General features: G+C 42.9%; 1 protein-coding gene across 2 annotated transcripts in view; it reads left to right on the top strand.

Annotated features, from left to right (window-relative positions):
* Window positions 1-8,612: 8,612 nt before the first annotated feature.
* Window positions 8,613-23,631, top strand: part of SPDL1 (spindle apparatus coiled-coil protein 1) — a 28,320-nt gene continuing 13,301 nt past the window's right edge. The window contains exons 1-9 of one of the 2 annotated variants that reach the window (XM_056856923.1): window positions 8,613-8,853; window positions 13,307-13,492; window positions 16,065-16,241; window positions 16,722-16,916; window positions 17,443-17,592; window positions 18,845-18,943; window positions 20,016-20,126; window positions 20,721-20,861; window positions 22,404-22,513. In XM_056856923.1, the coding sequence (XP_056712901.1) occupies window positions 13,331-13,492; window positions 16,065-16,241; window positions 16,722-16,916; window positions 17,443-17,592; window positions 18,845-18,943; window positions 20,016-20,126; window positions 20,721-20,861; window positions 22,404-22,513 (1,145 nt within the window). In that variant the 5' untranslated portion in view covers window positions 8,613-8,853; window positions 13,307-13,330. Of the gene's footprint in view, window positions 8,854-13,306; window positions 13,493-16,064; window positions 16,242-16,721; window positions 16,917-17,442; window positions 17,593-18,844; window positions 18,944-20,015; window positions 20,127-20,720; window positions 20,862-22,403; window positions 22,514-23,631 lie in introns of those variants that run through there. The other variant, XM_056856931.1, reaches the window with a different exon arrangement.

Raw genomic sequence — 23,631 nt, 5'->3', positions numbered from 1 at the left:
GAGTCCAACTGCCAAAGCGGCCATTTTCTCCAGGTGAACTGATCTCTGTCGGCTGGAGATCAGTTGTAATAGCAGGAGATATCCAGCTAGTACCTGGAGGCTGGCAACCCTATACACAACAGTTGTGAGGAATGGCTATTAAAAATAAAGCAGAACCTGTTTGGGCTCAAACCATGATTGGGGGGGGAGAGAGTTGCCCCCTCCTCGCCAAAACAGTGCCTGGGGCTTATTTCCCTATTTTTGCTGCATGTGGCGCAGCAAAATCAGGGAAAAAGCTCCCCCCATCCCCACTCTTTCAGCTGAGAAAATGATGTGCGTGTATTCCAAGCCCAAATATGTTTTGGTTTATTTTTTGAAAGCAGTTATCCACACAGTTGCAGTGCAGTTGCACGGAACTTGGGTTGAGTGCTGGGAACCCAGATCCACTTCTGTTAAAAAAACAAAACACAAACTTCTAATTTGTTTGAGGACACCCTTAGGGACAGCTGCTAGGCTTAGCAAAGTTGCTGCGTGGACTTATACAGGAAGATGGGCTGCAGTCCTAATACTTTCCTATGAGTAGGCCCTATGGAATAAAGTGGAACACTTCCAAGGAGACCTGCTTAGGATTGTTCTAAAGACTTTGACTGAATCTGAAAGGATTTACAGGTGTGAACAAGCTATCAGAATTGAGCCTGCAAATACATTACTATTGGTGCGATATTAACATACTGGCTATTCCTAGCCAATACCTGGTCTTGGTTGACACAGGATCGCTTATCCTTCTAGTAAACCATTATATTTTGTTACAATCAAGAGCAGTCATTTTTATAAGGATGAAGTAAATAGGTTTTTAAAGAACAAAAAATAAATCGGTACTCAGAAGAAAGGGGGAAGAGATAGTAAGTACATGAAACTGCCTTCTACTAAATCAGACCCTTGGTCCATCCAAGTCAGTATTGTCTACCCAGACTGGCAGCAGCTCTCTAGGGACTCAGGCAGAGAGAGGTCTTTCACATCACCTACTTGACTAGTCCCTTTAACTCAGTGGTTCCCAACCTTTTTTTGACCAGGGACCACTAGGACTTTTTTGTTCGGTGCAGGGACCCCAAGGTTCAAAATAAAAATTCAGAGAATTTGAAAATAAACTTTAATCATAACTGTTAAACATTAAACTTAGAATAATATTTGAATATATATTTTTATAATAGAGAACTTTTAATTGAAAATATTAATTTATTATGGGTTTATAACTTTGTTTCGCGGACCTTAATTTAGTTCTCGTGGACCTGGGTCCACGGACCCCCGGTTGGGAACCAGTGCTTTAACTGGAGATGCCAGGGATTGAACCTGGGGCCTTCTGCATGCCAAGCAGATGCTCTACACGCTGAGCCACAGCCCCTCCCCACTTCATCATCATCATCATCAACAACAAAACCGAAGGCAAGGTAGAAACTGGTTCATCGTTTGGTCTCAAGTAAAAGGGGAAAGCGACTGCTAACCTATACTGTTGCTTAAAGCTCGACAATCAAAACAAAAAAGAACTAGGCAAGTGTTTTTAGTTTAAACACAATGTGTGTGTGTGTGTGTGTGTTAAGTGCCTCCGACTCATGGCGGCCCTATGAATGAAAGTCCTCCAAAATGTCCTATCTTGGACAGCCTTGCTCAGATCTTGCAAACTGAAGGCTGTGGCTTCCTTTATCGAGTCCATCCATCTCTTGTTGGGTCTTCCTCTTTTCCTGCTGCCCTTTCCCTAGCATGACTGTCTTTTCCAGTGACTCTTGTCGTCTCATGACATGATAAACACAATAAGCGTTATAAAGCAAGCCGTTTGAAAACGGCGCCGCTCTAGTCCCCTCTCGGCGCACCAATCACATCCACGCGGAGCAACGGCGGCGCTCGGAGACTGGAGGCTGGGTCCGTCGATTGGAACGCTGCCGGCCCTTCAGTGCTGTACTCGTGCCTGCAAACCCCCAATAGCCACGCGCTCGCACTTCACAGCCGCTCACTTTCCACACAAGGCACATTGTTTTTTGGCAGGAAATGCAGGCGCGGGCGTTTTACTTTTAGCCCCTTCGTGTGCAATGCGGGCATCTCCCAGGGCGGCCGCCTGCACGAAGGGCAAAGGGGCTCCCCTGGCCGCCCGACGCCAATTATCTCTTTCCAACAGAAGCAAGAATCTCGTGGCCCCTGCGAAGCTAACAGTGCATCCCTAAGAAGCGTTACTCCGGTCTAAGCCCATTTCATAACTCTCCTTAGGAATGCAGTAGTAGAAAAGGGCCAGAGTCCAGTAGCACCTTCAAGACTAACAATATTTTCTGGTAGGGTAGGAGTATGGTATCTGAAGAAGTGAGCTATGGCTCACGAAAGCTCACACCCTCCCAGAAAATATTGTTGTTCGTCTTTAAGGTGCTACTGGACTCTTGCTCTTATCTACTACTGCAGACAGACAAACACGGCGACCCACTCAGAATTATCTTAGGAATGCCCTGTGAGACGTTGTGCTGCCGCATAACCTTCCGCGCACTACAGTCCTCTTGAGGCGCGGTGGGCCCCTTTCCTTTCAGGCCTTTGCAGCGGGAAAAGGAACCCGCGCGGCGGGAACAGAGAACGGCGTCGCCGGCAGCCGTTACGGAACACGCGTCACGCGAAGCCCAAAGCCGCCCGCCAGGAGCTGAGCGCAGATTCCCCGTCGGGAAGAGTTAGGTCTCGCGATGTTTAGAACGCGTCGCGCGGGGTTGAGGGCGAAATTTAAACGGTCAGCGCGCCGGTCGGGCGGGAGGCGCCGCGAGGGAGACGTGAGTGGCTGTTAAGCGCCGATTGCGTTATCCTTTTAACTTCCTTTTTGCCTGGCGTGCATTTTTGAAGCTTTCTCTTCCCCCCCCCCTCTTGGGTGCGAAGGCTGCAATCTTGGGAGCCTTTTCCCGGGAGGAAGCGCCGTTTGATAAAAAGGTGCTTGCTTCTGAGACCATCTTAGGATCGTTGTCGGTCACGTGACTGGCCTGCTCTGTGTTGAGGCTTGTTCTGATGACGCGAGGGTTGCCAGGTCCCTCTTCGCAACCAGCGGGAGGTTTTGGGGGCGGAGCTTGAGGAGGGAGGGATTTGGAGAGGGGAGGGACCTCAATGCCATCATGTCCAGGTGAACTGATCTTTATCGGCTGGAGAGCGGTTGCAATAGCAGGAGATCATTAAACGGGCAAAAATGGATTTTACTATTTTAGTTAGTGAGTTATAGAAACAAGTTTTATTACTTTTTTATTATATTGTTAATGGAAATTTTTTAAAACTGTTAAGACCCTTCTTCGGAAGTCTGGTGATGGGTCACTTTTTAAGGTGGGTGGTGGGTCAAAAGGGTATTTTTTGTTTTTTGAATTTTACAATTTTGTAACTATGAATGTATTAATAAGAGCATATGATTGATACTCTTTTGTATTTTCTTTTTATTTCTTACTTTTTATTATTATTATTATTATTGTATTTGTTTGTTTTGTTTAATGTTATAAAAATAAAAAATATATAAAAAAGTAATAGCAGGAGATCTCCAGCTAGTACCTGGAGGTTGGCAACTCTATCTGACGCCCCTGCCCCTTCACTACTGAGCAGTAGGGAGTTGTTTCATTTCTTGGTTTATGGTGGAGGAAAGTGCTGCCAAGTCACAGCCGAAGTATGACGACCCTGTACAGTTTTCAAGGCAATGAGGTGCTTTGCCATCGCTTGCTCCTGTGTAGCGACCCTGGGCTTCCTCGGTGGTGTGCCCTCCAAGTACTAACTAGGGCCAACCCTGTCCAGTTTCCAAGTCTGACAAGATCAGGCTAGCCTGATCAGGCTCACTGGCAGTCTTTAAGCAGAGGCTGGAAAAACACTTGTCGGGACTGATCCTGCATTAAGCAGGGGGTCTGACTAGATGGCCTGTATGGTCCCTTCCAACTTTATGATTCTATTCCAGCCTGGGCCATCCAGGTCAGGGCTGTCTTGGTGTAAAAGGGGAAGGAAAGGACCTGTAATTCTTAAAAGGGGGAAGGGTCTTTGCACCCATTCAACACATGACAACGTATGACTTCTCTAGAGATCGCTTGCAGCATTAGACAGAAAAGTGGTCTCAGCAAGAGGCTATGCTGCTAGGTTTGTCCCTGGTTGCTGTAGCTTTTTTTTTTAATCTTAAAAGTGGTATCTGGGAGTATTTTGCTGTGTCATAGAATAGGTAGTTAACTGACATTTCATTTCTCAGTTGACCATTATGTCAACCCTACTTGTTTCGTATTCATCCCTATGCTCCCTAATGAATCTCTGCTGATTCAATACTATTTTCCACAGCCTACTTGAAGACTTGTTCTGTCCCCCTGCCAGAAAAAATGGTACCACAGTTTTCAGTATCATTGATGTTTATTAACATGCCAGACATTTCCAGACAGTACTCTTGCCCTTTTTGACCCAGACAGTACATGTTTGCATTTTAGCACACATTGCTGTCTTGTATATATTGTGTGAGACCATTGGTGTATCAAAGTTAATATTGTCTAATATGACTGGCAACAACTCTCCAGGGTCCTAGGAAAAGGTTTTTCACATCACTTACTTTTGATTAGGGTAGATAAAAATCAGTTATGCTTTTATTTTTTAATTGGATTTTTAATTAAATTGGATTTTCTTAAAAATGCTTTTTGAGGAAAAATCTATGTAAATATAGTTTTCTATTTAAGATACATTATAGTTCAAAATAAGGACTATAATGAAATAAGGATTAATTTTTAATTATGTAGCATGAGGCTATATATTCATGCAATGTTTTAATTTTTTGGTAAATGAATTCCAGTCACCCAGTCACAATGTCATGCTCTTCCAGAGGTTTCTGTAAGATTATTTTGGGCAATTTTTCTGTCTACACGTGAACACATGAAGCTGCCTTCTACTGAATCAGACCCTTGGTCCATCAAAGTCAGTATAGTCTACTCAGACTGGCAGCGGCTCTCCAGGGTCTCAGGCAGGGGTTTTTCACATCACCTACTTGCCTAGTCCCTTTAAGTGGCGATGCCGAGGATTGAACCTGGGACCTGCAGATGCTCTACCAATGAGCCACGCTATATGCTTGGTTTTACGGTTCTCAAAACTGAGTTTGTGTCTGCAGAGACAGGACTGTTCACAGCAAAAATAAACATATAGAGTTGAGAAAAAGACCTTAATCCCTTTGTTCCTTTGCAAATCTATTTACACAGAATCAACACCTTACCTATTTAAGTGCTAAGTTTCAAGAAGTTCAATAAACAGAAGTTTGTTTGGAATGGAATAGATCTGCACAAGGAGCTAAGTATGAGGAGGGAGGAGCAAGCAGTGAAAGTGAAACCATTTGAACAGAATTCTCCACAAGTCCTTAAATAGAAAACAATTATTTAAATCTAGACATACTGCCAAGTAATTTAAATTGTCTTTTAAATCATGATTTAAATCTAATCCATCCTGCTTCTGATTTTTAAAACTGAAGTGGTGGGGATTGAACCTGGGATTCTCTACATATAAAGCAGCTCCTCTAATTCTGAGCTATGATTCCAGAGATGCTTGCTCTCTGAACAGGTGCTGAAGCTGATGGCCTTATAAACTTAAGCTTCTTTTCTGCTACAGTTGGTTTATTTAATTATTTTATTTAGATATTTATATCTTGCTTTTCTCACTAAGAGGGACCCAAAGCAGCTTAAAACATTGTTATCTTCTCCATTTTAGCCTAACAAACAACTTTGTGGGGCTGTTTAGGCTGAGAGTGAATGATTGGCCCAAGGTCACCCACTGAGTTTTCTTGGCATAGAGGGGATTTGAACCCGGGTTTCTAACCACAGTGGTTGAGAAGGAATATATATCTGCCTTTGTTGAGGAAGAGGGGGTTACTTGTTTTTGTGCTGCTGCCAGTGTTTTTGCTAGGAACAGAAGAATGTCTAAGAATATCATTATTTAATAAAAGCTCTATTTTCCCCCCATAGGCTACAAGTGCAATTTACACTTCTGATATCCTTTCATCAAGGTAAGAAGTCTTAATCTTTGTCTTGTGGTTCTCCTGCTACTCTTAATAGATTTGTATTGTGTTTAATTTTATTGAATGAATGCTATCAGAGGCTTGTTCTACTTTGCTCAAAACAGTAGTAACTCACATGATTTCATTGCTAGATACATTGGATATAGTGTATAGAAAGAGTCTATAAGGGCTGGAACCAGATTTTGGAAACAAAGAATAATACTATAGTGTCTACTGGCAGTGACTTTCCAAGGTATTGGGCAGGACTTTTGCTCAGTCCTGCTATACAAGATTATTTAATTGCTGGTGATAAGGCTTGTTTCTTGCACATACAGAAAGATAATCTCAGTTCTCTAACCCTTTGCCTTTCTGGAAGCACTGCAGGATTGATAGAGCCAGGAATGACTTATAAAATACTGATTCCTGATGAAGTCCCTACTCGTGTGTCTTTATGCCTCAATTTCTAGCTACCTGTCTAACTTCCTTTTCCCTCAGCTTCTCCTCAGCCGAGAGATAGGGAGGTCTGCAGTTGTTCCTGAGTGCTGGATTATAACTCCTGAAAACAAGTATTGTCAGGAAGAAATTGTCCCCCCCCCCACCCAGTCTTTCTGGTAAACCTGCTGGAGAAGTGAAAGCTTCCATGCATGTGGTTCCCCATCCTTGGCCCAAAGAGGCATTCCCCATGAATCACATCATTCCTTGTTCAGCTTAGAAGAGCTTGGGGTGGTCAGACTAATCATACTGAGATACTGGTGACAAGTAGTGTCGCAAACCGACCCTTGCCACAGCATTGCCAGGTGAAGCAGCCTTATACTGAACCAGACCCTTGGTCCATCGAAGTCCGTATTGTCTACTCAGACTGGCAGTGGCTCTCCAGGGTCTCAGGCAGGGGTCTTTCACATCACCCCTGCCCAGTCCCTTTAACTGGAGATGCTAGGGATTGAACCTGGGACCTTCTGCATGCCAAATAGATGCTTTGCCACTGAGCTACGGCCCCTCCCTTCCTCCTGGGACACTCCCCCTCCCCTCCTTCCCCCACCCCACGATAATAGGGAACGCACCCCAATCCCTCCACCTCCTTCACAGTTGCCACAGGGTGGCAGCCCGGCATGCAGTCGCTGCTGCACCATCTTGGGTGCGGATGGGCAGGCCCCACCCCCACCCCACTTGAGACAACCCCACCCCATCTGCGTGGCAGGGAACAAGATCCAGTAGACAGTTGACGGGAGGCAGAGCAGAAAGCGAGGCGAGGGTTTGTTTCAGGAGAGGAGTAGAGGTTTGGGGGCAAGGGTCAAACAAAACAAAAGGTTAAAGTGTGAATCAGGGTATTGCTTGACTACCTAGTCCCTTGGACCACCTTAACAGCCAGAGACCAAGGGACCTCCTTGTCTGCAATGTACATTTTATTATGGAACAAGAAAAGTTCTGCACTTTGCCCAGCTAGCATAGGCCCAACTTCTCTGGAGTTGCCATTGTGTTCCACTCCTGCCAAATTAAGAGGAATGATGGCAGCAGTGGTCTATTAGGCTGTGGTTTCCAGACAAATGCACTGATGCTTATTTACATCTGTATTGTAACATAACCCAATTATCACTAAAACATGTGGTGTATTTATTGTATGCATTACAACGGAACAATTTATTTCCTCCCTGCGTATGTGGGTATAGTCTCATGGGGTGGAATACCTGTACATTAGTTTTGTTTGTTAGTTAAAATTGTAGACCGCATGAGCTCCCTTGTCCTGAAACCAATTGTTCCCACCCCTGTATCTTCTCCCTAATAAATGGATGCTGTTGTGCACACACTTGTTTGTGTTGTGTGAACCTAAGAGTTGTGTTGTGTGAACCTAAGAGCAGGAACCTGAGTATCCTGGTTCTGACTTGCAAGCAAAAGGGAACATCACAAATGAATCACAAATCTTGGATCTCTCCAAGTTTCAAATCAAGCCTGAACTCTCTCTGTAGAAGCTAAGATGATCAAACTGAGGCTAGGGTACTTTGATCACATTATGAGAAAAGACTCACTGGAAAAGACACAAATGCTAGGAAAAGTTGAAGGCGGCAGGAAAACAGAAAGACTCTGAGATGGATTGACTCAACCAAGTATGTCACGACTCTCAGTTTGCAAGACCTGAGCCAAAGCTGTTGATAGGACATTTTGGAGATCAGTAATTCATAGGGTCACCATAAGTTGGAAGCAATTTTGCAGCAGTTAATACACACATCTTTTGTGTCAGAACTGTGATTCATTTCAGCCAACAAATGGGAGTCATTTTCAATCCCTTTATATGGGGTACTTCATACCTCATAGCTAATCAATATAGTAGGTTTTCTAGAGGTGAAAATAGGTTAAGGTGGTCTTCGACAGATCTCCAGCATAGGTTATCATCTGCTGGACTAAAAATCCTTTAGGATTTAGGATAAAGGTGTCCCTTTACAATTTTTCACCACCAAACTTTATTTAAGAGTAGTTAGGGCACAAAATGATCAAGGAGTTAACGTACAGGGCCCTAGAATTCATTAGAGCTGAGTAAGTGATGGAGAACTTGCTTAATTATTACTGTATCTTGGTATGTTTGAAGTGAAAGAGAGACTAGAATGATGTTGGCCTTGGTTACAGAGAGCTACTGTTCTTTGACAGCCTTGCAGGCTTGGCAGCCATGGAAATAGTGAACAGCTGCTTTAAAGAGATTTGAAAAGGATTTGCATTTCAATTGTCCTGCCATGTGATTTTTACCTATTCTGGGAGGCAGCAGTAAGGGTGATAGAACAAGCTGAAGGATTCACAGCAGAAACAAGCAGATGGCTTATTAGTTAAATAGCAACGTGAATTTTGAAGTTGGTGGAAAAATATAAGATGGCATGGCCTTGAAGGTGAGTTGCTAGTAATTATTTTTTTTCTCTGCAACAAAATTTAGGATTGGATTTTTATAGCTTTCTGGCATTTATTCTGTAAAATAGTTGTTAATGATAGTGGATGTCTACAACAGAATCTTTTTATCTCCACTTTCAACATTTTTTCCAGCTCAGGCCTGCAGTTACGTTGGCTATACTGAGTTGTTAAAACAATGCTGTAAAATTCTTCATTTTGAATGCTAATCACTCTTCTTTAGTACAACTTCAGGATTCAAAAAAAAAGTGAAATGTACTATTCAATGTATTCTGTTTATATTTTGAAATGAATGGACATTGCCAATAGGTTCAGATGTAAATTGTAGTACTAACAGTTGAATTATAATCAGTGTTACTCCATTCTAAGACCATTGACTTCAGTGGACCTGAGTGTAACTCTGCTTAGGTTTGCACTGTAAATCTATCTTGTCTAATCAAATGAAAGAGGATAAAGGTGCTTACATTCACTTCTGTCTGTAACTAACATGTCAGCTGATTTCTTCATTACTAAAGAATGTGAGCATTCATTGTTAGTGTTCGTATATTCCAAGTTTCAGACTCTATAGAATTCACAATTCAGACTCTATAGATTTCACTCTATAGAATAAATTTAAAACTTTTGAACCATTTCTGTATTATCACTTGCTGGCAATTAATGCATTGTCATGTATGGAATAGTTCTGTGAAGATTCTTAGAAAGCTTTGCATTTGGTTCCAGTGGGTAAGTAGGAGATGAGATTCTTGTGGATGCCCTTAGTCATATTTTTTGACAGCTCAGTATAATGGTTGGCTGTCTGAGTTGTTGTGCAGTTCACTAGATCCCAACCCTATTTGTTCAGAGATGTGTGTATGCTATAGTTGAAATTTCCTGAGCTCTGTAGACTAAGTTTTGTCTAACCTATTTTGCAGGGCAAAACTACCGTATATACTCGCGTATAAGCCGAGTTTTTCAGCCCAAAAAAAGGGCTGAAAAAGCCGGCCTCGGCTTATACGCGGGTCAATACGGTAGGGGAGGGGAGGGAGGAGGAGGAGGGAGGGGGAACTTACCGCCGCCGCCATTGCCCCCGGGCCTGCGCGGCTCCCCCCGGCCAGGAGCGCCCTGGGGGGGCCTCCTGCGGCCACTGCAGGGCTGCGCCGCCATTGCCGCTGGGCGCGCCCGGCTCCTCCCGGCCGGCACTGGTACTCCTGGCTGGGGGGAGCCGTGCGCGCCCGGCGGTGGCGCAGCCCTCCAGCGGCCGCAGGAGGCCCTCCCAGGCCGGTGTCGGCCAGGAGGAGCCGGGCGCGCCCAGTGGCGATGGCACCGCATCCCTGCAGCGGCCGCAGGAGGCCCTCCCAAGCCGGTCCTGGCCGGGGGGAACCGCGCGCACCCCGCGGGGGTGGCGGCGCAGCCCTGCAGCGGCCCTCCCAGGCCGCGCTGCCACCCCCGCCGGGCGCACGCGGTTCCCCCCGGCCAGGACCGGCCTGGGAGGGCCTCTTGCGGCTGCTGCAGGGATGCGGCGCCATCGCCACTGGGGCGCGCCCGGCTCCCCCCGGCCAGCACCGGCCTGGGAGGGCCTCCTGCGGCCACTGGAGGGCCGCGCCGCCGCCCCCGCCGGGCGGGCGCGGTTCCCCCCCGGCCAGGACCGGCCTGGGAGGGCCTTCTGCGGCTGCTGTAGGGCCACGCCGCCATCGCCGCCGGGCACGCGCGGTTCCCCCCGGCCGGCACCGGCCTGGGAGGGCCTCCTGGGCCGCGGGGGGGGGGCGCCGCCTCCTGCCTGCACACCAGATAAGCCTGCTGGGGGGGAGGGGTTATAAGCCGACCCTCGGCTTATACGCGGGTGCCTAATTTTTCCCCATTTTTGGGGAGAAATTAGGCACCTCGGCTTATACGCGGGTCGGCTTATACACGGGTATATACGGTATGGGTTTCATATGATCTGAAATTGTATGATCTGAAAGCAGCAGAGATCCTTACATTTTTGTTATCATACGGTCAATGTCTCTCTTCAGTCAAGAATATGGAAATTCTCACCATTGTGAAAATTCTCATAAACATTCTAAAGAACAAGTCTAAATTCTTGAATGTGGATTTTAAGAGATCTATGATTGCTGTAATTTGTGAAATGACAGAATTATTCATATTTCTTAAACATTAGCTAATCATGGGGAAGGATTAATAGTACTGTTGACAAAAAATGCTAGTTATCTTTTTTCTGTCAATACTGGAAATATATAGTTGTTTGCAAGTTTGTTATATACTTTGTCCTTTCATGGGAAATTAATTGTGCTAATCTTTCATTCAGTGTCTCCCAGAAAGTGTTAAATTATTGGTCTTGCCACTCAGAGATTCGCCCTGTTTTTCTGGCCTTATGCAGAGATCCAGACAAAGCTTGTGACTCATCTTCAGCACTTCCTTATGTAGGAAGTCAATGAGTGGCTACTTAGTTGGCCACTATAATCTGGCTGTAGCTGTCCAAGCACCCAGGAATAATTAAAACTGGGCTTTAATGGATGTTTTAACTTTTTTATTTATTCTACAGGCATAAGAATTCAGTTTTGAGCACTTCAATTTTTTTATCCTATCAATATATCTAATTCTCAACATGGCCAAATCGGTGGATTCTTAACTCTAGAGACTGGAGCCATGAATAGACAAGACAGGCCTTCCGAAAAACCTGAAAACCATCCCAGGTTTGCAGAAAAATCTGGAATCTAATGAAAAAAAATCATTCAGGGTTAACCCCCCCCCCCCATTAAAGAAGCAGAAATGGGTTTTTTGGAAATAAATGCTCTCAGTAGCTATTACTAGGCAACCACAACAGTATTGCCAGCCTTCAAACCGTGGTTTCTGTCAGTAAAAGGCAGGCATGGGGCAGGGCCTTTCTAGGGCTGTTTTGGCCTTTGAGGGAGGACTTATTGGGACCAAGCCCACCAACAACCACTGGGCGACTTACTTAACTCATCCAGGCCCAGCTACTTGCTACTGTTCAACAGTAGCCACCCCACAAAAGCCAGAGTGGTACAGTAGTTAAAATTTTAGACTAGGATCTGGAAGACCTAATCACCACTATGCTGTGGAAGTTCACAGGATGACCTGGGGCTGGTTATACATTCTCACTCTGATTTAAAGGGTTGTTGTGAGGATAAAATGGAGGAGAGGAGAATGATGTAAGCTGCTTTGGGTCCACATTGTGGAGGAAGGTGGGGTATAAATGAAGTAAATAAATACAACTGGTGATGGGGGGCAGATAAAAGGTAGGTTGGTTATTGGGTGGAAAGGAGAGATGGAATCAAACAGGGAAAGTTGAAGATACAGAGGAGCTGCCTAGAGGAGAAAAAGAAGAAATAGTGTAGGGGGAATGGGGAAAGTAAGGTGGCCCTGCAAGTCCTTGCAGTCCCACACCATGAAGCTGGGTGTAGCCTGACCAGCCCCACATAACTGAACTGTAGTTTTCCCAGGTAGAGGGTACCAGTGGGAGGGAAGGAGGGAAAGCTGAAGACGGGTGCAGATAAAGGTTGGTTGACTAGTGGGTGGGGGAAAGAGAAGGAAGCAGGAAAAGGGGTGAAGTTATGGGAAGTTTCAGGAATGGGAAAGAAGAAATAGTAGAGGAATGGAAAATGAGACGCCCACACAAGTACCTGTGGGTCTTTTGCAGAAGCAAATCAGCTGATTTTTCTTCCCCCCGATTCTGACTCACTCATTTCATTCAGAGTGTAATGGTTTGCCTTGGCAGCCAAGAAAATAGGGTGAAAGTTGTATCTGAGGGTGAAATGATTTTAATATAAGCATTTTTAGTTCTGGTTATTCTAATGATATTTATGATTTATGGTCTTTGATAGGTTATAACAGCCTTTGGCTATACACAATAAATGCTGCAAGTCTGTGTATAAATTTTATTTTTTATTATGGCTACTTGCTTCGTTTGTATATTAGCTGAAACTGCTGTGGCTTATAGTTGAAAGACTACTGTCCAAAGCATAACTAGGTAGTAGGAGTCACTGAGCTCTGTAAAATTTACTTCTACATAAACATTTAGCATTATGTTGCATAATATTGTAATTTAGTGGTTAGATTAATCTAGTATGCACTATTGTGTAAGACCATCCCGTATGTCAATAGCAACCTGACTTTAAAAAAAGTCTCCCCTTTTTCATGGCTTCAGATTGCTTTAATTTAAATCCTCTCTTCTCTGTACATAAGTACGTCCCCAAATGTTAGTTTGTCTTTGCTAGGGAAACCAAGAGGAGCCACTTGCAGAAGTATTCATGAATTGGTTCTGTTCTGAAGATGGAACCAGCCTTCAGTGGTTGACATTTTGTTCAGTTTTTAAAATCTGCGAGGGGAAAAAATGAGGTGCATGTACCCTCTGTAGTTTATTTTTGTGATGAACGTAGACAAAACTTTTATCAGTAAAAGTTGAGAATGCAGCAGACTTTGTTTTCTTCTCATTTACAGACGTGATTGTAAGGGTTAAAAGGAATGGAGACCGAGGAGATAATATCGCGTCTCCGTAGCCAGCTGAAAGAGGCTGAAGAGGAAAGAAGAAAGGCAGCACAATATGGTTTAGAACTGATGGAGGGGCAGAATGTGTTGCAGAATCGGCTAGACGAATTGCAAAATGAAATTGTCACCTTAACAGAGGTAAACTTTAAAAACCATTTGTAGAAATATGCTTTGAGCTAGACAGATTCCAGCCTATTTAGTGATGTGGAAGCAAGAATAGCATAGCTGTAATTGTTACATTTAATAAATGTATTACATAAAACATCTAATGTGCAGGATGGCCCTTTGGCCTAAACTGTTAACAATTTTATGGCGTTCTGTTATAAAGCAGTGTTTAAAAGTTAGTGGCCCTTGATGAGCCTCAATGAAGTAGGGGGTGGGAAAAATAATTAGGATATTCCTCTTCCTCCCCCCAGTGTAGTATGATACTGCTGAACTTTCAGTTCTGCGCTTTCTATATGCCTCATTGTAATCCTCAGTGTTTGACCACTGTAGCACGATTGCCAAGGTAGAGGTTTGGGACAAGGTGAACAGGAAGCTGCTGATCTAGCTTTCAACTTGCTCTGTAGAATGAAAGCAATGAATATTTTTACCTCTTTCTCTCTGTCCTATGCGTGAGAGTTTGAGTGAAAAGAAATCGTCATACATCTCCCAATACTAGTTTCCCGCACTTCTTATTGTAGGATACGACAAGGGAAGGGCAGCCATGAAGGAGCTAGGAAAGATTCTGAAGTGTAAGGATGTGTCACTGGTCACCAAGATTAAGTTAATTCATGCCATCGTATTCCCTGTTACTATGTATGTGTGTGAAAGCTGGACATTGAAGAAAGCTGATAGGAAGAAAGTAGATTCCTTTGAAATGTGTTGGAGGAGAGTGTTACAGATACCGTAGACTGCCAAAAAAACAAATCAGTGGGTTATAGATCAAATCAGGCCTGAACTGACCTTAGAAGCTAAAATTACTAAACTGAGGCTAACATATTTTGGTCACATTATGAGAAGGCAAGAGTCATTAGAAAATATAGCCATGCTAGGAAACGTTGAGGGCAGCAGGAAAAGAGGAAGACTCAACAAGAGATGGATTGACTCAAAGGAAGCCACCACCCTCAATTTGCAAGATCTGAGCAAGGCTGTCAAAGATTGGACATTTTGGAGGACACTGATTCATAGGGTTGCCATGAGTCGGAAGCAACTTGACGGCACTTAACACACACATAAATTATTAGGGGCTCTTTCCTCTTCCAGATCAAATTCTTGAGGGGGTCACAGGGGAATTACTACAATCCTAGTTCCTGCTCCATTACCTTTGAAGTTGTTTGAATCCTTATAATGTGTGTCTTCTCCCTTCCCCAAATCTTCATGTCTGCCTCTAAAAAACTAAAAGGAGTTATTACATGATAGTGGTTTGTGTAGTAGACTGGCAGTAATGTTGAGATTTTGTTAAATTGCTGGTTGGAGGAAGACATTACTTGTCTGCAGGTGGCCTTGCTTTATTGCTTTTAGAATTGGCCACGTATGTCACCCACTTTGGTAACTGACATATTGATCATGATGTTTTGCATAGTTAAGCCTGAATTTTCTAATATGCTGACATGTTGGATAGCTGTGAAAATTGCCTTGAGAATTAGTCGTAGTGTTTGCCATAATGAGACTTTCTACAGTTGTTCATGCACATCTGAACTTGGAAAAAGACTATACTGAGTGTTCATGGTCCCCTGCATATCATCAGTCATCCTAGATTTTACCCCACATGGCTTCTCTGTCTTGATTCACATTTCTCCTAGTCAGTGTGGCTTTCCTTTTCCCAGTCATCAACCATATGGTGAAGTTCTTAATGATCTTATGGCTGCTTCACACATTGTTCAGTGTGCATTGGGGGGGGGGGTTGGTAGGCGTGTGTCCTGAACCCATAGTGCAAGTACCTATGAACTCATTTGTTTGGGGCATTTTATGTATACTTGTATAACAGTGTTAGGTAGCCTTGAGTGCTTGCGGATATCCTGAATGCTTGTGGCATCTGATCCAAATGAGTGGGTTGTAGTTCCCACTCAAGGCTAAATGCTCACGGGCCATGCTGAAGGTCAAGTTTGCTTTTCCTAGCTCTTGTTGCTCCATTCTGGAAGGCATACTCATCCTTTGTGTACCTTTGGTCTAAAGATTGTTTCTCTACTCCTGCCTATGGGCAGAAGTTTTTATAGTTCTGTAATATATTTATGCGTGATTAATTTACTGTACCTTGTGGATACCGTTCATAACTCCTTCAAAGTTTCTCATTATCTAAATCCATAAAAGATTGATTGCACATGCAGTCCTCTTTGGATCCTTGACCCAATGACATAGTACTCTTATGTACACAATTGGGACAGGGAACTTTCCCATGTACCAGACAGAATATCATTTGACAAGTCTTTGAGGACAGTCGTTGTAAGAAGTTATCCCAGAAGACTCCAGTGAGTGTAAATCCTTTTCTATTCTCCTGAACTGTCAATGTTGGCCTCTTTCATGTATGTTTAGTGGGACTCCTTCTTAAAACCTCTGGTCTTCACTGCAAATAATATTTGAAGACTAGTGAATTTTAAAAGAATGTCATATGCTTGCTTTGTGTGTGCACACTATTGAGAGAAAGTTGAAAGTATCAGTGTGCATGTGGATCTAGTCGCACTGCACCATGGATTGTGGTCTGCTTAATAGTATGAAATTTCTTTTTCAGAAGTCTGAACAAGAAAAATATACTCTCCAGAGAGAAGTAGAACTAAAGAATAGAATGCTGGGAAGTCTAAATGCTGAATATGATACTCTGAAGCAGCTACAGAATAAACAGCTAGATACACTTCGTGAACAACTGGAAAGGCTGCATGGACAAGAAATAAATGAACTTAAGAATAAGGTCTGGGGTATACCAATGTGTGGTATGCATTGTCTGTGACTGATGTCTGCAACGTATAATTACTTGCTAGATATTCTTTTAAAAAGTTCTAGACAATTCATTTGACAAAGCTTTTTGAGTTAGAATAGCTTCTTCTAGCTAAGTGATAACATAGTTAGTTATTAAGCTTGATTAGACAGCGTGGAGTAGAATGACAGCATAATTGGAGTTTTTCTTGGTTGTTTTGGATACTAAACAATATATTTTCTTCAAATGGCACATGCAGCTGTTTTCTACATTCTTAAAAATCAGCTGTAATTCATAAGTGGTTGAGTTGGGAAATGAGGGCGGGAGGAGGGTTTGGTTTGTCTTCTGTCAGCATGTACTAATGGGGTGTTGAAGCTAGATGGAACATTAGTTGTAAATTGCAGAGAGACATGTTTCAGGGGATCAAAATACAAGTTACTACATTCTCTGGATAATAAATGTGCTGTTTCTAAGGTGGAAAAACTGAAATCCGAGCTAGATGAAAGTCTGCTTAGTGAGAAGCAGCTGAAGCACAAAGTAGACCATCTTAAGGAGGTCATTGCTTCGAAATCAGAAGAACTGCGTGTAATGTCAGAGCGTGTTCATGAGACCATGTCTTCAGAAGTTCTCAGTCTACAACTTGAGCTAATAGCTCTTGAAAACTCAAAGGTATGCAGAAAATTAGTGTGGATAAAGTAGTTAATAAAAAGAATTAGTCTGTTTGGAATGCTTGCATGCTTGTAGGGTAAGTATACCTAGGGAAACCAACTCTACTGCAAAAACTGGGTCACACTGCAGTTTAGTAGTTGATGTCCTTGAGTACCATTGAAAGCAATGCAGCCTAAATGCCAGTCCTAACTCTATTTTGGGCTTCAGTCACTGTGTGTGTGTCTGGTTTGGTGAGTTCTGACTACGGAAGAATTAAAGGGCTGATTCTGTGAACTGGCACTGCAGCCATTAGCCAGCTCCTGTATCCCATGTAACTGGAATCTCCATGTAGTTGCATGGAACCTGGACAGTATCAACAACTGCCATGCACCAGTGTGTTCTTACCGTGTAGTTTTATAGTGACGTTAGCTTGGGAGCCAGTCTTGTATGAAAAGTGGAGTATAGATGATTTGGGGACACTAGTATGTCTGAGGATATAACTTCTTGGTGTGCAGAAGTACTAACTCGGTTCATAATTTTGCAACAGGGAGAACTTGAGGACAGGTTACATGATCTGCAGAATAGCAAAGAGCAACTAGAACTTGTAAACAGCAATCTCAATAATCGTGTCTCACGTCTTGAAGAAGAGAAAGAAGAAAAAGAAAAAGATCTTGTTTCTTACTGTAATGCATTAGAGGTGATGTATATTGTTTGCTTGCTGCAAGGTGTGACAGATGAATATAATGCCATCCACTTTTGTCTTAAAAGTAATAGAACTTTATTATTTTATGCATGTATCTGACTTTCAGTGCAGTCCTATGCACAGTTAAATCCAATGCATTTTAATGGATTTATACTGGAGTAACAACATAGAATTACATTGTTAATGTTGCAGCATTCTCTGGCACAAACTGGAATATTTTGACTTGGATGCAATGCTGGAATTTAAAATGCCTTAATACTTGATTGAATACTTCTTCAGAACCCACTTGGTAGCATATGAGCAGTAGTTTTTGGAAGCAAGTTGCAGTGGAATCCAACAGTTGGTATTCCCCATTCCATAAACCCATGTACTCTGTGTTGTTAGTAAGCTACGTAGGTTTGTAACAGAAGTGAATCCTTCTGCTAATTGACTTCATGTAGCCAGTTGCCCAGCAGATGTCCTCTCCAGAAGCCTGTGTAGCCTGAGAACTATTAGGAAAGAGATCTGTTGCAGCAGATATAGTCTAACTCAGGCTACAGAATACCGGCTTTATCCCACTCTAACCTCCCCAATACAGTCAGTCAGGCTTCTTGAACATGTGCCTTAGCAACAGCGCAAGTTTGCGCACTTGTTATATATTATTGGGGCCAGGAATAATTGGTTGCTCTGGAATGGGTGTTTGCAAGCCTGTGCTGCTCTTTTGAACTCCTGAACAGTTACATTGGCTAACTACTGTTAAATGGGGTACAAGATGAACAACCTAATCTGGGCCAATTTGAAGGTTTTCAGGACCACATGCAGGTCACCAGGTGGCACCTATTGAGACTGCAACATATCTTTTTTTCTTTTAGAATCTCTACATCTGGATTTCTGAAAGTTGTCCTGCACTTTAGAGTAGGGGTTATCATTGGTGATCACCATTGTGGACACAAATTCAGACAACCAAAAGGAGGCCTATCTATTGCTTCTTAGTATACATGGATAAGGACTAGAGTCCTTTGCCTATTGTCTTGGACTCTGTCCTTGAATTGCAGTTTACCTTATACTTCACTGAATGAAAACAGGGCGGTCCTGTGTTTTTTCCACGTAAGATGGTGATGGTGGATAGGTTGCATTTGTGACTGACAAACAGTATGGTAGAATGAAGAAAAGAAAAGCCATATGGATTATGAAGTGTTAAGATACTAATGTATTTACATGTGAAGATGTAACTTTATGTAATGTTGTTTTCCCCTCTCACATTTAGAAAGCTCGTGAGGTGAATAAAGATCTTCAGGTTCAATTAGATCATGCACTGCAACAGGCCTTGGATCCTTCCAGTAAAGGCAGTTCTTTGTTTGCGGAGGTACTGGTTTTTATTGAGGTTGACAGGAAAGATTTGTACCAAACCCACTGTGTAGTAATGGTATTTCCAGTTGTGAAGACTCTTTACATTTGGTTGCTTCAGAACTGAAGTGTTCTGAGCTTTAGTTTCCAAGGTTCATGCAAGTATTGTTATTGTTTTATTTATTAAAATATTTATACCGCGTCTTACCTCTTGGCACAATGTCAGTTAAAATATTTGTTCAAAGCAACATTCTACTGTTGTTGAAATGCTTTGGGGATTGCTGGTATATTGTGGAAGCTTGGAGCCTCTTAAGGTGGTTGCACATGGACGTGCTTTGGCGTAATGTGGCTACCGAGTTGGTGTGTCAAGCTCCTGCATGTCTTGAAGAAACAGTGCACGTCCTCCAGAAAACAGATTCTAGTCACAATAGATTAAGAGGATAAGTACGGGTAGCAAAGCAGTGGTAAAGCTAACTAGCCTACCACCAAAACTGCAAGGCAAGGATGTAGCTCTTCTTTGAGGTAGCTCCAGATGCAACTCCCTGTCTTGATGTTTCAGGAAGTGCCATCTGCAAGCACCTTCAAGCGTTTGCTTAAAGCATACTTAAATGTAACACGCAGAGAGGAAAGAATGGTGTTTTGTCTGAAGGGTGGGCCCATGTTCATCTTGGATGAATTGCTCTAACTTCTTTTTCCTGTGTTTCTTCCATCTTTGACTGTACAAAAAAAAATCCTATGGTAAAAGTGGAAATTTTTTGACAACTCTAGGAGAAAACCCTATAAAATCACTAACTGGGCATGGGTAAACAAATACAAATGCACTTAAAAAAATGAAAGACCAGGTTGTTTAGCCGCTGGTAGCTTTGGTACTACTCAGGAAAGCAGCTATTAATAATAATAACTTATAAATACCTTGCCACGCTTAATGTGAATGGAACACTGGTTAATACAAGGGCAAAGGGTAACTATATATAAGCTGGCTGGAAAGGTTAATTGTCTGTCTTGCACCCTGACTGCAGATGTCAAGTTAACGCAGAAAGGTGTCAATGATATGTGCAACCATTTTCCCCATGTTACTTCTTATATTAAAGGTGGAGGACAGGAGAGCGGAAATTGAGCGTCAGCTGATCAGTGCAAAAGTAAAATATCAGTTACTACAAAAACAGCATACTTTCATTAGAGAACATCTGCAAAGAATGAAGGTATGATTAATCCAGAATTTCTTTAGGCAGAAGACAAATGGGCACAGGATAGGAATTGAGCATGTTTATTTTAGCCCTATTGACACAGCATTTATATTTCTTGTATGTGAATAGCATACAATTCTCAATCCAGGCAGAAATATCAATCCAGGCAGTTAGGCTAGCTTCTAGGGGTTTTGTCTGTAATTAAACGAATTAACATTTCTGAGCCAGAAAATGTGCTTAAACATTCTGTATGGTGTACTGAAATATTTATATACTAATTCTATGAACTACTTCATAGACTATAGGCTTCATAGACTTTTTACCCTTTCTTCAGCATGCATATGTCTGTGGAATCTCGAATTTCCAGTGGCATTTAAGTAACTTGATTGTAATTAATATTTCAGGCTAGTATGGATGTTTTGAGTAATGCAAATAAAGGTTTTGTATAAACTGGTTACTAGCAGGCAAAGCAGGTCTTTACTATGATACTTAGGAGTGGAGGTTCTCTAGATCCTGGTTATCCTGTATAATTTCAAATACTTGAGTTGTATGAATGTAGATTATAATGATCTTTGTATGGGCTGATCCAAAATCTGATTTGACTTGTAGCTACAGATGGCTACACTGCTTCGGATGAAGGGTCCACAGGGAGAGCATGACCAGGTGGAACGTTTGCAGAACATGCTTCAACAAAAGAATGGTGAAATAGAAGAACTTATCATGAAAGTGCAGCAGCTGGAGAAATCTAAAGTATGTGCTTTGACAATAAAAGTTTGTTTGTGTCCAGTTTAATTTCGCATAGAAATATGTAGTATTGTACTGTTCCTTTTGGGAAAAAATAATATGTTCCAGGGCTTATAACTAGTCTGAAAGCTCTTGAGTTGACATCAAGCTTAAGTGAATTTCTACACAAAGAGTTAGACCACTTCTGTGCACACTTCCTTACTCCTCACAGATGGGCAGCTCTGTCTAGAAAACAAGATTACTACTCAGTTAGAGCCACAAACTAAGCACAAAAATCCCTTCCCCACCAGATGCTGACTATACGTTCTCCAGGAGGAGGAGCTGTGTGTCTGGTGCTTGCTTTCTTTTTGTCCACAGCATCAGAGGTGCTGTTTTGGAATTGATCAGTTTGGTGCCTGCTTTCTTTTTGTCCACAGCATCAGAGGTGCTGTTTTGGAATTGATCAGTTTATCTCTTCAGAGTTGTTTCAAAGACATTTATTTCACCATTTAATGTCTCCTACCAGCACTGAGAAGTTCTCCTTGAAGCTTCCCAGCCCTTCTCCATCTTTTTGCCTTCATTTCATAGCCAAAACCACATCCTTTAAGAACTACTGGGAGTGTGGCAGGAAACTCCCTTTCATAGATGGGCACAATCACTGTCTCATGTTTGGGCAAGGCCAATGTTTGGACAATGCTGAGATCTGTGAACATTGTTTAAAATGCACCTGCTGAGCGTAGAGGAACAGAGAAAACCATTGTGCTACCTTCTTTGTAAACAGACTCTTTTGACATCAAAAGGGGTGTCTGACCCATTTCAACACTGCCCAGTCCCTCAACATCAAACCCACCAGTTTTGTTGATACCCTTCAAGGGAGTCCTTGATTCCTCAGTTCCTAAGCAGCAGAAAAAGATGGTGAAGTCACCATGGCCTGGGGAAAACAAAGAAAAACCTAAGTTCTGTCCCAGGCAGGTGAGATGGGTACACCAGTGTGTATTTGAGGGTGGAATGGACCACCTTTTGATACCTCTCTTAGTGTTGACAAGTGAACGTCTGATCGCACTGCTTCATCCTGAGCTCCTTCTGAAGATTATGCAAAGGCACATTCCAAAGGACCCTTTCAGTAGTCAAGGAAAGATTGCAACACCATCATGTATTGTTGGAAGTCATTTGGAGTTACCACCCCACATCAGAGAAGAGTGTCTCTCCTCTCACCCCGATTCAGTACCATGTACTGAAGCGCTCAAGGGACTGGGATTCCTCTCTAGCTATGTCCAGAGGTCAAACACCGGTCTATATTTCTGTATCTCTAGGCAGATATTAAAATATAAGCCATTTCCCCCCTTCAAGGCTGTGGTAACTATGAATGAAGCAACTTTCCTCCCATGTTTTTTGTTTTTTACCATGAAGAACATAATGACAGTATTTAATGAATTTGAATGAGGAGCATTTTTTATGTACTGTTTACTATCTGTCTCCTCATTTTTACTGGTCATTAATGTTGAACCTTGGAACACTAAAAATGTCAAATGCAAACAGTGGCGTTCAGTTTTTATTACTGTTCTCCAGCAGGTATCTGAAAACACAAAAGAACTGATGCTTTATAACGCTTCTGAGTGCACAAAATTTGGAGATGGCTATTACAGAGATTTACTGCAGATGAAGCTTGAGAACTCTGAGTAAGTGTTAACTGTGGTGTTAAAGAGCATGGCCAAGGTAATTCCCCCCCCCCCCCCTCTGTAGCTTATGTGCAATTTAGGGTTTTATTTTTAAGACTGATTTTGAGGTTTCTTTAACCCCTTCCCCCACACCAGATTAATAAAGTATCATTTTTATCCAGGTGATGGAAAAGTGAATTTAGCATCCCCTAGTCTAATATCATACTGTTCAAACCTGGCCGTTCTTCTATTGTCAAGGGTTATTTCATGGTTGAAGTCTAATCCTGTTTTAGATTCTAGCTTTTATTTATCCTACCTTAACATTTACTGGTAGGGTAATTGAGAGAGAGAAGATTTATTCACTAGCACTAAAGTTGAACAGTGAGTTCAGTCCCAAATAACACTTGAGCATCTTTTAGGCCAGTGGTCGGCAATCTCATTAGTCAACAGAGCCAAATATCGACAGTACAACGATTGAGATTTCTTTTGAGAGCCAAATTTCTTAAAATTAAACTTTGCCGTTCCGTAGATGTACCTCTTCCCCCATGCGCGTCCTCCAAACTCAAAATTAAGCCCCCCTGCAGAGTTTTGAGAGTTTGGATGGGGGGAAATGTGCATCTGTGAGTGTGTGTGTGTGTGTGCGTGTGTGAAATGCCGTCAAGTCGTTCCGACTCATGGCGACCCTATGAATCAATGTCCTCCAAAGTGTCCTGTCCTTAACAGCCTTGCTCAGATCTTGCAAACTGAGGGCCGTGGATTCCTTTATAGAGTCCATCCATTCTCTGAGGACTGGCCGGCAGAGGGCGGCTGAGAAGCGCAAGCCGAAGCCCGGCCAATTGCGCACTGTCATGTCACCAAGAGGAAGCCTCCCGCGTGCATGGTTGTTGTGTACACTTTGGGAAAGATCTCCAGGGGACCCGAAACACCGGGAGGCAGACGGAGGGAGGCGGCGCAAGATGGCGGGGGCAGGGAAAAGGCTGAGCCGCTGCAGATCCCAGCTGGGGAACGGCCGACTCACCAAAGCGAGGTGCAGACAGGGCAGCGCTGTGCAAAAGCGCTCCAAAAAGAGAAGGCGGCATAAAGGAGGGGGAGACTACAATTAATAGGAGGGTCACATAGCGAACAAAGGGGTTTCGATG

Source organism: Euleptes europaea, chromosome 1, assembly GCF_029931775.1.
Source record: "Euleptes europaea isolate rEulEur1 chromosome 1, rEulEur1.hap1, whole genome shotgun sequence".
Classification (NCBI taxonomy): domain Eukaryota; kingdom Metazoa; phylum Chordata; class Lepidosauria; order Squamata; family Sphaerodactylidae; genus Euleptes; species Euleptes europaea.
This window is presented reverse-complemented; position numbering and strand designations above follow the sequence as displayed.